Below are 12,391 nucleotides of genomic sequence, written 5' to 3' on the forward strand. Positions count from 1 at the left end.
CATCTTACAGAAATTCCAGCTAGTTTGCTTTTTTCTCAGCTTGTTAATGAGAATGTTGTGAGAGACCATGTCAAAAGCCTTCCTAAAGGCAAGGTATATCACATCTGCTGCTTCCACTCCCCTTTCACCCACATCCACCCAGAGCCTGTTACCTTATCATAGGAGAACAGGCTGGCCAGGCATGACTTGCTCTTGATGAATCCATGCTGGCTGTTCCTGATCACCAGGGATGCAAGTTTTCTGTTTGCCATGGGAAAATGCAGAAAAACATGGATTTTCACTTTTTAAGGAAAAAAATGCAGAATTTCTCCTTTAAGGGAGAAAAACATAGGAAAATGCAAGTTTCCTCTTGCAGGCCAGCAGAGTTTTAGCCTGCTAGGGGCTGGAGGGAGCAGGAGGCTGATCAGGCAGGGGGCACCATGTGCATGTGTGCACACACATTCACGTGGCAGCCAGGCAGCCTGGACAGCAGCTCTGACAGCTCCCTGCAGGTAAGTCTGGGGGGATGGGAGAATTGAGGCCCCCATAGTAAGGGAGGGAAGGAGATTGGTAGGGCTGGGGTTGGGAGTGCTACCCAGCTGGGGTGGTGCCTGGGTCTGGGGCAGGAATGTGCAGCTGTAGGGCCCAGGAAGGGAGTGGGGTGGAGCCACAGGCAGTGCATCTGGGGGGTGGCAGTGGGGCAGGCTCCCCACTACAGTGCACAATCCTTGGGGGGCAGATCATATGGGGCATATGCCCCCCAGACTTGTGCACAGGGAGGGGGCAGATAGGGGCTGACGGCTGCAGGCTTATGTCTCCCCACCCAGCTGCCCTTCACCCCAGGGCCTTTGTGGCCCAGTGGTGGGAGGACCTGGTGCAGCAAGACAGAGCAGGGTGGGGAGAATTGGTGCTGCTTCCAGGAGCTCCATGCTGCCATGACAAGGCCTCCCCTGCTCTCCTGGCAGCAGCATGTGTGTTGGCACAGAACTGTGCCTCCCCTTGGTGCTGGGCTGGCAGGGGACTCCTGGCAGTAGCACCAAGCCTCCCCTCCCTGCCCTGCTTTGCTCTCCTGCACTGGGTCTCTCCCGTTAGGCTGCGGAGGTCCTCAGAGGGAGGACAGCATGGTAGGGAGTCCAAAGCCCACAGTTGCCAGCTTGCATCTGCCCACACCACAGGCTCCACTCCAACCATGCCACCTGCAGGGGTTGAGGGAGCTGGGCCCTGTGCTTCACATTGGTTGCAGCAGCTTCTGCCTCCCAAAGGTGGCAGCTGGGGATCAAGTGTTGCTGGGGGCAGCAGGGGGCTGTTGAAATGGGTCCCTGGCCCTGTATCCTTGGTAGCTGGAATTTCCCTCTGGCAGGGCTAGAGGGGGCAGGGGGCTGTGGGTGGGAAATGAGGGGGCACTAACAGGGCCAGGGAGCTGCAGGTCAGGAGGGGCACCAGCAGGCTGGGGCGGCTGGGGGTCAGGAGTGAGGGACACAAGAGCCAGGGGGATGTGGGTTGGAAGAGAGGGGCACCAGCAGGGCCGGATGGCAGTGCGTCAGGAGTGAAGGGCACTGGCAGGGGGCTGTGGGCTTGGAGTGAAGGGTACCAGCAGAGCCAGGGGGCTGTGACTTGGGAGTGAGGGGCAATGGCATGGGCAGGGCACCAGCATGATCAGGGCTGCTCAGCACCACAGAGCAGGAAGGGGCGGGGGGGAGCCACAGCTGGACCTGAATCCTGGTGAGCAAAGGGGCAGAGGCAGCTCTGATTTTCCATGATAAAAAAACAAAATCAAACACCAAAATATATAAGTATTTAGAATTTATTTTATTATAATGATTGAGGCACTGGTAGGCTTCCAAATTGTTTTAAAATTGTAAATATATCAATAAAATATTGTGTTCAACTGCTACCTATATACATAGTGGTGCTTCATGTCAACCATGGAAAAATGCAGACTTTAGGGGTTTTAATCAGAGAATTTGCCATTTTTATCAGAGAATGTGCGATATTTAAACAGAGAAAACCAGGATCCTTGCTGATCACTTTGCTCACCTCCAGGTGCTTTGCAATATTCCACAGGTTCTTTTTTAGGTGCTTCAAAATAGTTTTCTTGAGGCCCTGCTCCATTTTTCCAGATGTCAAGGTCAGACTTGCAGGTCTGCAATTCCTCAGATCCTCCTTCTTCCCTTTCTTAAAGATAGGTACTATATTTGGCCCTTTTCCAATCATCCACAACCTCAGCAGATTTCCAGTTCTAAGAAAATATAGCCAATGGCACTGAAATTACTTCAGCTAATTCCTTCATTACCCTAGGGCAGCGGTTCCTAATCTGCAGTAAGCATACCACTAGTGGTACACAGACAACTGTCAGCAGTGCGCATTAACAGCTTTATTATAATTACTTTATATGACAAATATTTGCTGGTGGTACTTAAGGTTGATCTGAAAAGTTTTCTGGTAGCACTTAAGGTTGTATTGTTTTGAACTGGTGGTGCACAATCTGTCAGAGTTTGGGAACTGCTGCCCTAGGGTATATCCCAACCGATCGTGCATGCTTGAAAGCATCTAGCTACACTAAGCAACTTCTATCCACCAACTCAGGCTGTTGGTCTTCTTTCCTAAAATATAAGAACACAGAACCGAAAAGGATCAAGTATATTTAAGGGATACATATTAACATGATGAAGATGGGCTATTTTAAAAATTATTTTAATACAGTTAACATTTTCCACATAATATAGTCTTCCATATTTTTAGTATTGATAATAAAGATATACAAGATTAATAATTTAACATCAAGCTGCTCAGGATGTATGGACCCTGGGAATATACCAGGGTTCATATACAGCTGTATTTATAACTAGGAAATATGAGTTGGTCCGACTGAACGTAGCCTTAAAAAGAAAAAAAAAGATGATGCAAAGTGTATCTTCATTTATTTGTTTTCATTATCTCCTCAGGCAATTTTTTTAAGATCCAAGTTCTCAGTTCTTCCAGCTCATCTTTCTTTAATTCATGATAAAGATTTGGAAAACTGAGAAATGAGGCTGTTACTCCCAATGATTTTAATGTTTTGTTGGTCTCTTCACCCCACGAGTAGAGCACTAATTCATCAACAGTTCCATGGCACTGAAATAACTCAGGAAGAATACTTTCATTTTTGCGTAAAGCCTGGAGAAGGAAGCAAAAGATACAGATTTTTAGAACAAGCAAACAATTAGCAGAACAATTACACATGAAATGCCAATGTACTAAAATGATAAATAGCAAAGTTTACATACAAGGCCTGGTCCTGCTTCAAGTAACATCAAAAGGCATGCTGACTCAAGTGACAGCAGGATAGAGTCTATGACTATTATAATTTACCAGGTATTTTTAAAAAAGGTCTGTCATAAGGTTTGTCCTCCAGGCCCTTAATCATTCTGGTGGCCTTTCTCTGGACCCTTTCAAGATTCTCCACACCTTTTTTGAAGTGCAGCACCCAGACCGGATACAGTACTCCAGCTGGGGTCTCACCAGCACCAAGTAGAGAGGAAGTATCACTTTCTCACCTGTGCCTGTGACACATTGGCTAATGAATTCCAGTATGCTATTAGCTCTGTTGACTACACCGTCGCACTAAAGCTGTGAGAGCACCCTGGGATGTCTCAGAAGTGCACCCAGGCCATGTCTAAGGTTAGGGCATTTCACACCTTTATTCCCTGAGATTTTGCTTATTAATGTTCTCAAATCAGGGCATATCCTGTGAATTAGGGACCCACTAGTGCTAATTCCACCCAGTCAGGAATATTCTGTGCTTTGTTATGCCATAATTACTGGACCTTTTTTTTTTTTAGATGGAATTTATAGTCAGTCTAAAAAGTATTTGGGGGCGGGGGAGGGGAAGAGCCAGAGGAAAGCATGCCACACACTCACCTGGTAAATAAGAGATGTCTTATTGAGAAAACTGGAAAGAGCAAAGACTCCAGCCACATCTTGATGGTACCTATAGGCTAGATGCATTGCCATGCAACCCCCCATTGAAAAACCACCTAGAACACAAGCAAAAAAAGGGTTACATTTAGCTGCATTTTGCTAATCTAGCGTGTGGTTTGATTTTTGGCTTTAGCTTTTTAAAAGATATTTGCATTATCATTGTGTGTGTAACAAGAATAAAATGCGAACACATACATACATACACTACGCACACACACCAATTACATCCCTAAAGCAAAGTGAGGTTCTATTCAAGAATCTGGACAGTTTGAAAACCGCTTACAATTCATTTTTGGGAGAAGATGGGAAATAAACCACAACTCTACTATTTTATTCAACATTTTGACAGCTGTTCGGACACTGTAACTGCACGCCCTCCAGATAATGTCAAGAATTCCATGATGGGGACAAGTCAGCAGTAGTCTCCTCTGGTGATTTGTTTTCTACTTTAGAACAATCAAGCACCTAACATATGCAGCCAAGCAATACTCCCTGATCACTACATCATGCACCCGATCTCCTGACTTTGCACAGGTATAAGAGAGGTGTAAAAGAGGCAAGCTGCTTCACTGATGTACCACATCCCTGTTGTAAAGACATCCCTACCTCTGAAGAGTGAGAGAACCAAATGTTTTCTGTACCCACTTAATCCTTAGTCTGTCTTTTGAGAAAGATAAATAGGTCTCGTTTTTATTTTTTAAAATTTGATGAATATGCTGCCTTACCCAATGAAATCTCATGGCTTACAGTAAGAGAACAGAATAGCTTATAAAAAGCCTCCTGCACCCCAGTCCAGAAACACCCTTTGCCATCCACCCCAGCACTTGTCCCCCTAAATCCCCCTACCATCCCTTCCCTTCTGTCCCGTAATTTCCCCTCTTGTGCACTGTCCCCATCCCCTCCCCACAGTAGCATGTACTAAGGGGAAGGGATAGGAGTTTCTTTCTGTCACTTGGTGCAGGGCATGCCTGAAGACCTTTTCACACTGGGGACAGTGCTATGACCCCCTCCCTGTGTTGCTGCACTTGTGCCAGGCCAGGAGAGAGGGGTGGCCAAAGCTCTTCCTACATTTTGGGCAGCCGTGCAGCTTTTCCCTGCGTTCGCCTGATGGAAAGGAATGAGTCTTTGGAGCCTTCCTCTGCTAATGAGTCCTGGGTGTCCTCCACATCAGAGGAATCCCTGTCACTCCTGCTACTTAGCAGTTCTAAGCTAAGGGTGAGGGGAACTGTCACAATTCTTTTGGGGACAGCCCTTCAGACCATGAGCTTTCTCTAGGGTCATCACCACAGACCTAGACCTCTGCCTCCTCTTCCCGGATGCAGCAGATCAACCCTGGTGTGGGACCCGAGTTAAAAAAAAAGTTGTGTGTGGCAACTTGTAAGTGACCTACACTTGTTGGTTAGGAACAGGATTTTAGACTAGTGGTGTACAACCTTCTGGCCCCTTGGGCCAGATAAATAACACAAGGCTGGTCTGTGGGTTCAATCCTATGGGCAGGTTTGATCTGTGGGCCTGATCCAGGATGGGGCTGGCATGCAGGATTAGTCCACAAGTGCAATTTGGTGGGTTGGCCTGGCCCCACATGGAAGCCATGGCAATTAACACTACTACGACTCCCTTTACCACCAACTTTCTGGATCTGTGGGGAGCTCCATGGCCTGGATTCAGCCTGCAAGCCAGTTTCCTATTCATTGCCCTCCTTTGCATCCACCAATATTCATTTAGAGATGCCAGAGGAAACATTCAACTATTCTGTTCAACAATACAGCTATCCATTAATTTGTCTACTCTGTTTGAACCTGTCTATGCTACCTGCTTCTACCATTTCCTGTGGCAATGAATCCCACAAGTTAACTAGATATAGGATAAAGTACTTTCGCTGTTAGGTTTAAAACTGCCTCCTACTAATTGCAGTGGGTGCCCCCTAGTTCTGGTATTCTGGGGACCTGGGGTTCACTAGCTCCCTGCCCATGGTCCACACCCTTTATGATTTTTTAGAACTCTATCATGTGTTCCTCCCACCCTTCTCCTTTTCCAACTGTAGAGTCCTAGCCTTTTGAGCCCCTCCTGTTCCATGCCTCTTATCATTTTGGTTGTCCTTCCTAGAAATCTCATCCAGGGCAGGTGGAAGCTGACAGATGGTGGTTAGAACTACCGATGTTTAATTAGATTAGTATTAGCATGCACTCAGGGTATTGTTACATTACAGTTAGGACCTGCTAAACTTAGGTGGCATTAAAGTTAGAACGTTGTCCAAGCAGTTGCATGTTAAGGGTTAATACCCTCTCTGATCTGTACTGCTCAGACTTGCCAATGGAGGGCTGGAAGCAGGGATGTGGCTAGAAGCCACCAAGCTCATAGTTCTCCAGTAGCACCCTTCATCCCCTGGCACTCAACCTCACCGTCCCCTCCTCCCCCGCCTCTTGGGATCACCCCCAGCTTCTTATTTGAAGGCTGGGCTCAGCCCAGCAAGTGACTTCAGAGGTTGGTGGCATTCCCCCTCCCTGCCTACTCCCCTTGGAGCAGGATCGGAGGTTGGCTTGCCCCTGAGACAGCACCAGCACCCACAGATGAGCTGGGAACTGAGAGTGAGCCCCAAGGCCTGGGAGTGAGAGAGAGGGGAGTCCTGGGGGCAGGGATGAGCCCAGAATGGGAGCAGAAGTGAAGGGGATGCGACTCTGAGCACACAGATGGTAAGGGGGGAAAGTCTTACCATTAGGACTTTCCTGGCTGCTGGCTCTCCTACTGTCATTCCAGACCAGGAAGGCATCCAGGACTGCTCCAAACTCATATTGGCCCCTTGGAGCAGTCTAATGTTACTGCAACATGACTTGCCCAAGTCAAGATAGAGAGAATCCTCACTGTAAGAGGGTTCTCTCTTAAGAACTCTCTTAGAACCCATCTTTTCCTATCTTATTGTATGAACACTCCCACCTTAAGAGCCCTGACTTGGGAAAGGTAACATGTAACAACACTCTTAGCAGAAATGCCCTTGGCTTGCACTGAGCAGTTAACTGATGCTAAGTAAGAAATTCTCACACTAAGGAGAGGGAAGGAAAGAGGGAGAGAGGAAATATAGTACCATTTAATTTTGGCACAGTATTGTGTTTGATTTCATTTCCAATGACTGTGGAGACTTAAAAGTTGGAATGGCTGTTTAGTCAGGACTGTATGCTGTTTACTGAACCGATCCATTACCACTCCACTAGAAGGAAAAGCACAGGTAGGCAAAGCATGAGGATTTTAACAGGAATCCACAGAATCTGTGCTACCTCAGAAAAGTCAGATGCTGGCAAGAAGAAAGAAATGGCTAATACACCATAAATGAACAAATATGGGGAAACTTTAGCTTCAATTTAAAAATGCACTAAGATCTCATCCCACCTGAGACCCATGAGCATAATGTCAATGCAGATACTGTTTTGTCCTTTCCCAGTACCAAGTTTCCCTTGATGCATATATCTGTGCATCAAACACAATGATATAATGCAGGGACCAAACCTATAGTTCACAGAGGTGGGGCTCTGGCAACTTTCAGCAATGGGGAGCTTCAATTACATTTAACAGTGGGGGAGGCAGAGGGCAGGGAGGTTTCTGTGCTGAAAGTGGTGACTCCCAGTGCATGCCCACCTCTGATCTGAGCTTAGTCATTGCAGCCTGCAGCCTGAAAAGGCTGCCAACCACTGATATAGTGCAAAGGCATTACAGAAAATTCACAAGAAGATTAAAGAGAATCCCACGATTTTAAAATACAGCTTCACAGTAGGAGACGGGGGGGGGGGGGGAAAAGCCCCCCCCCTGGGAATTCACTATAATGTTACAATTACGTAAAATTCGCACAGGAAGATGCCTTTGGTCAAAATATGCTTTATTCTCAATAACGAGATACAACCTCTCTTTCATTCCTCCTGACAATTGTGACTGATACTATTACCAAGTCATAAAGTGTTTTATTTTCCAAGAGATTATTTTATGTTTACACACACACAGGTATAAATACTCACGTCATACACATGCATACATATTGCCTATATATAATGTTAAGCACATTTTTCTGCGTTTTAAACATTTTTAAATAGGTGTGCATTGAAAACTCATTACTAGTTTGTAAATGATTTAATCTAACATGTTGCACCTGGTTAGTCACAATCTGGCAATGTTATCTGCAACTACTCACAAGCAGTCTTTGACAATGTAGTCACTTTCTGTGTATAAGAAAATTAGGTAATGGTACTTTCATGTGGCTCATACTACTATGAGAAAATGTAATACAAACAGCTAGTTCCTTGAACTGGGTTTTCAGGAGAAAACCTGCAATTTATCATTTGATACCACAATAGCTTCTGGATAAATTCTGTATAGAAAATGCTGCACAAGCTGTGATTTACATGAGTATTTATAGCTGGAGGCAAAGTAGTATGATTACAAAAAGACTATTTCAATCTAAATTTGACATAATACAAAAGACATGTTCAATGAAGGAATTTTTAAAAGGGCTCAAAATATTAAAATGAAGCAAAGACAAAATGTACACAGTAACATTACAAAAAGAAAACTCTATTGTATAAAACATATACAAAATGCATAGGATAAGTACACACTAGCTTACTTACCAATGAACTCAATATAAGGAATAACAGTATGGAATATATAATGCTTCTGGCAATACCTACCATATTCTGTTTTGATATTCATCAAGATGAGGTTTAAAGGGATGCTTTAATTTTAGATAGATGGAAAGTAAAGAGACTTTACTCAAGACTGCTGATGCCCCTAACCTCTACCCCCTCATATACCCACTAATTATAATTGCTACCATTGAAAAAAATAGCACTTACCAGTAGATTCCACAAAGAAGTAATCTGAAAGTACTACCATTTTTTCTTTACACTTTCAACTAGAGGTATCTGCAGTTAATGCTTAAGAGCTAGTAAATGTTTGCCTTCTAATGGCTTCTGCTGTATGTCAAGAACATTGATCAAACAGCACTATACTCCCCTGTGCCCCTGATAAAGCTAAGTACTTAACCATATGCCCTAACTCTAAGCATGCTGGTAATCCCACTAAATCAGTAGGATACTCACAAGCTTAAATCCAGGTGTATGGGCCTCAAATCAGCAAGGCTTTTTTCTTCAAAGTTAGTATCAGACTGGCGCTAAGACGCACAGTTGACAGCCCAGAGGTTGCAAGCTTGAGGCCATAGCAAAAGGGCTCATGGCATGGACTGTGAGATTCCAATGAATCTGAATTCTGCTAAATACTTTGTCTCACAAGGACATGAAAAATGAAAGCACTGGACTATCACTTTAATGGAGCTAAAACCTGTTTCTGTGATAGTTCTGTCATTCATGTGCATCGTCACTGAAGATTAGCAGCTGGCAGTGAAAAAGAATATCAGGCTATGACAATAATATGAACTTGCAGGACTCAATGGCATAAATTGCTCATCGTCAACATAGTCAGATGAGACTTCAACTGGCTTCAGTTAGAACATTTAACATCCTCACTGTCAAAATAAAGAATCTGAACTGAGGTTGATCTTGACATGTGTGGCAACCACATTAAAAGCATGAGATTTAACCCAGGCTGAGGTACATATAAGGTAACTCCCTACCGTGGGGTGCACTCTTCACAAATATTTTATTCCCTCCTGATGAAGATAAGCATTCTGAAAACAGCTGCCATGTTTCTGTGGCAGGTAAAGAAATTCCTGCATGTACAGTTTATAGAGGGCTTTCAGATCCTTCATAATAAAATGTTTATATAAAAGTAAGATCCAGGCTTAATTCCACTTAAACCTATTGATTTCAACAATGTTACTCCCAATTTAAATGCCTGTGAAATGTGAACTGGGTGCATTATGTGTAGCAAAATCTGTCACTCAGCTGTACATTCATATCCAAGAATCTATACATTTGCTTACTATCATGTTTCAGCTGTATTCATTTATTTGCATTATTCATAACCTACTATTTTTCACTCAAACAATGTTTGGTCTCAGAAAGAATGGTTAGTTTTGTTATTCAGAACAAAGGACTCTTTATCTAACACTTCTCTTAGAGGTGCCTTGAACACAGGCCAGAATGCTGGCAACCCCTATTGTATTTGATCTCCCGCTTCTCACTTTGAAATGTTCAGTTTTCTGGGTTTGTTTTACTACATGCAGGAGTAAATACCTCTTTCTCCAACATGCAGACTACACAATGGAAGACCCCAAATTTTCTCTCTCTGATGCTTTTCTGCTTTACAGAAATCAGAGACTGAAAAATGTTCTACTAAATCACTGATTTACAGTAGAGTGGAGCTGAAATCATCATTTTAAGGAAGTGAGGTGAATTTGTAAGACCGTTAAATATTACATACACACAATAAACATACACACACACTAACCAGGAATATAAATAATAACCAGGAATATTGACAACTTGGTGGGAACTCATGGAAGACAGACTGACTACTGAGGAATGATTTTAAATCTGAATATATACTGAACATATTTACACTCTCTCTATATATAATGCATACTAAATAATTAGGGTCTTATATAGATATATAAGTAAGATATACACACACACAAGACCCTTAATCATTTAGCATACATTTGAGAGAGAGAGAGAGAAATATGTTCAGTATATATTCAGATTTAAAATCATTCCTCAGTGGTCAGTCTGTCTTCCATGAATTCCCACCAATTTGTATATATATAGTAAGACCATTAATCATTTAGTATACATTTTATATATATATATATATATATATATATACACACACACACACACACACACAAAATGATTAAGGGCCTTACTTACTTACAGATATCCATATCCAATTTGTCAATATTCCTGGTTATGAAGTGACCAGAAATTAACATAAAATTCTGCATGTAATCACACTAGCATAAAATGACAAGAAAAGTACCTCTGGGTTCCAAAATACGTTTCAACACACACAGTCATAAACTGTTTCCCCATTTTACGCTTGTAATGAATTATATACTTGGATCTAATTTACTGTTTGTTTTTCCATAGTTAATCTCCTTTTAAAAAGGTCTGTCCATCTTTCTGCCCTCTCATAGGACCCATATGATTTCTGTTTGTTAAATGGCAACTGCAAGACCAACATTTCCAAATACATGATCTTCAAAGAGATTTAATATGTTCTTTATTGCCTTCTTTCAAATAAATAGAAATAAAATATTAAATATTTCAGTGCATAAATTTTAATACTAATGAAGATTGATATTAATGGAATAACACCTATTTATATTAAATTCTCCTTATATAAAAACTCCTTGCTTGTTATGCCTCCTTTTGAAATATTTAACTTTTTTAAAAATTTGAGCGAGTCACCCAGGGCATATATCTGCCTTATCTTTTGTAAAGCAGAATTACATACTACCACTGCACAGGAGAACACAGAAATGTACCATTTTTATACACTACAGTTCCTTTTACTCAGTTTGCTGTTCAGTAATTTCTTAATATCTTTACAAGAATAAAGGCAACTTCCTTTTAGTAACCAGCCACTTTCTCTTCTTACAAATCTGGAACATGAATAAATTTTCTGTCCAGGTTTCTCTCCAGATAAAGCATTCAGGCTATGTGACATCTATTCAGGAACAGTTAAGACGTATAAGTTTTGAATTTTTATTTTAAAAGTGATGGGTTTTGTCATTGTATTATTTCACAGGGGAACTCAGAAGTTTTGCCACATTTTCCCTTGATAGTAAAAAATTTTTGTAAAGTAGTATCATTTTTAAAAGACCCTGGCAGGAAAGCAGATTAACTGAATCAAGCCAGAAACATCAATCCAGCTATTACCTAGACATCATCCTTATAACAGTTAGGATTTAACCTGTTTTTGTAAGCATTTTTGAGGATGAGAGTCCTGCTCTGAGGTAATTCAGTGATCTGTCAGATACCTGAAAAATATAGCTGACCATTCCTGTAAGACAGTCACAGACCTCTGTATCTATTTACTTCAGTGAGGCTCCATAGCAGGGTAAGGATCTGCTTTCACTGATCAGCTGTCCACACTTGTAAATTTGGTTAAACTGAATATAAGGACTAGCCTACACTAAGACAAGTTTGCTGGTATTAGCTAGTCCAGGGACGGGCAATTATTTCCGGCGGAGGGACGCTTACCCAGTTCTCGCAGGCTGTCGAGGGCTGCATGGGTAGCACACCCCCTTGACAGGTGCCCCATCCCCTGGTCACCATCTTGGGACCCGTGCTCCCGCTGGCTCCCCGCCCACTCACACCCAGTGCCCCCCAGCCCCGCGGTACAGGCAGGGGGCAGTGCACAGGCCTGACCCCCTGCTTGCTGGCAGGGAGAAGCTGGTGTTGAGCCCGGGGAAAAGTGGCCCCTTGCCTGCCCCATGGCTGGCGCTCCCTGCTGCAGGCACTTGCAGCCCACACGGGGCTGTCTGGAGGAGGCACAGGCAGCCCCACGT

The 12,391-nt window shown here is 43.2% G+C and overlaps 1 protein-coding gene across 5 annotated transcripts in view; it reads right to left on the bottom strand.

Annotated features, from left to right (window-relative positions):
* Positions 1-1,781: 1,781 nt before the first annotated feature.
* The window catches only part of LYPLAL1 (lysophospholipase like 1), a 42,281-nt gene continuing 31,671 nt past the window's right edge, over positions 1,782-12,391 (bottom strand). For all 5 annotated transcript variants that reach the window (XM_025202585.1, XM_025202581.1, XM_025202584.1 and 2 more), the window contains 2 exons: positions 3,880-3,995; positions 1,782-3,135 (listed from right to left, as the gene is read on the bottom strand). In XM_025202585.1, coding sequence (XP_025058370.1) covers positions 2,896-3,135; positions 3,880-3,995 — 356 coding nt within the window. In that variant the 3' untranslated portion in view covers positions 1,782-2,895. The remainder of the gene's footprint in view (positions 3,136-3,879; positions 3,996-12,391) is intronic.

This window comes from Alligator sinensis, unplaced genomic scaffold (genome assembly GCF_000455745.1).
Source record: "Alligator sinensis unplaced genomic scaffold, ASM45574v1 scaffold178_1, whole genome shotgun sequence".
Classification (NCBI taxonomy): Eukaryota; Metazoa; Chordata; order Crocodylia; family Alligatoridae; genus Alligator; species Alligator sinensis.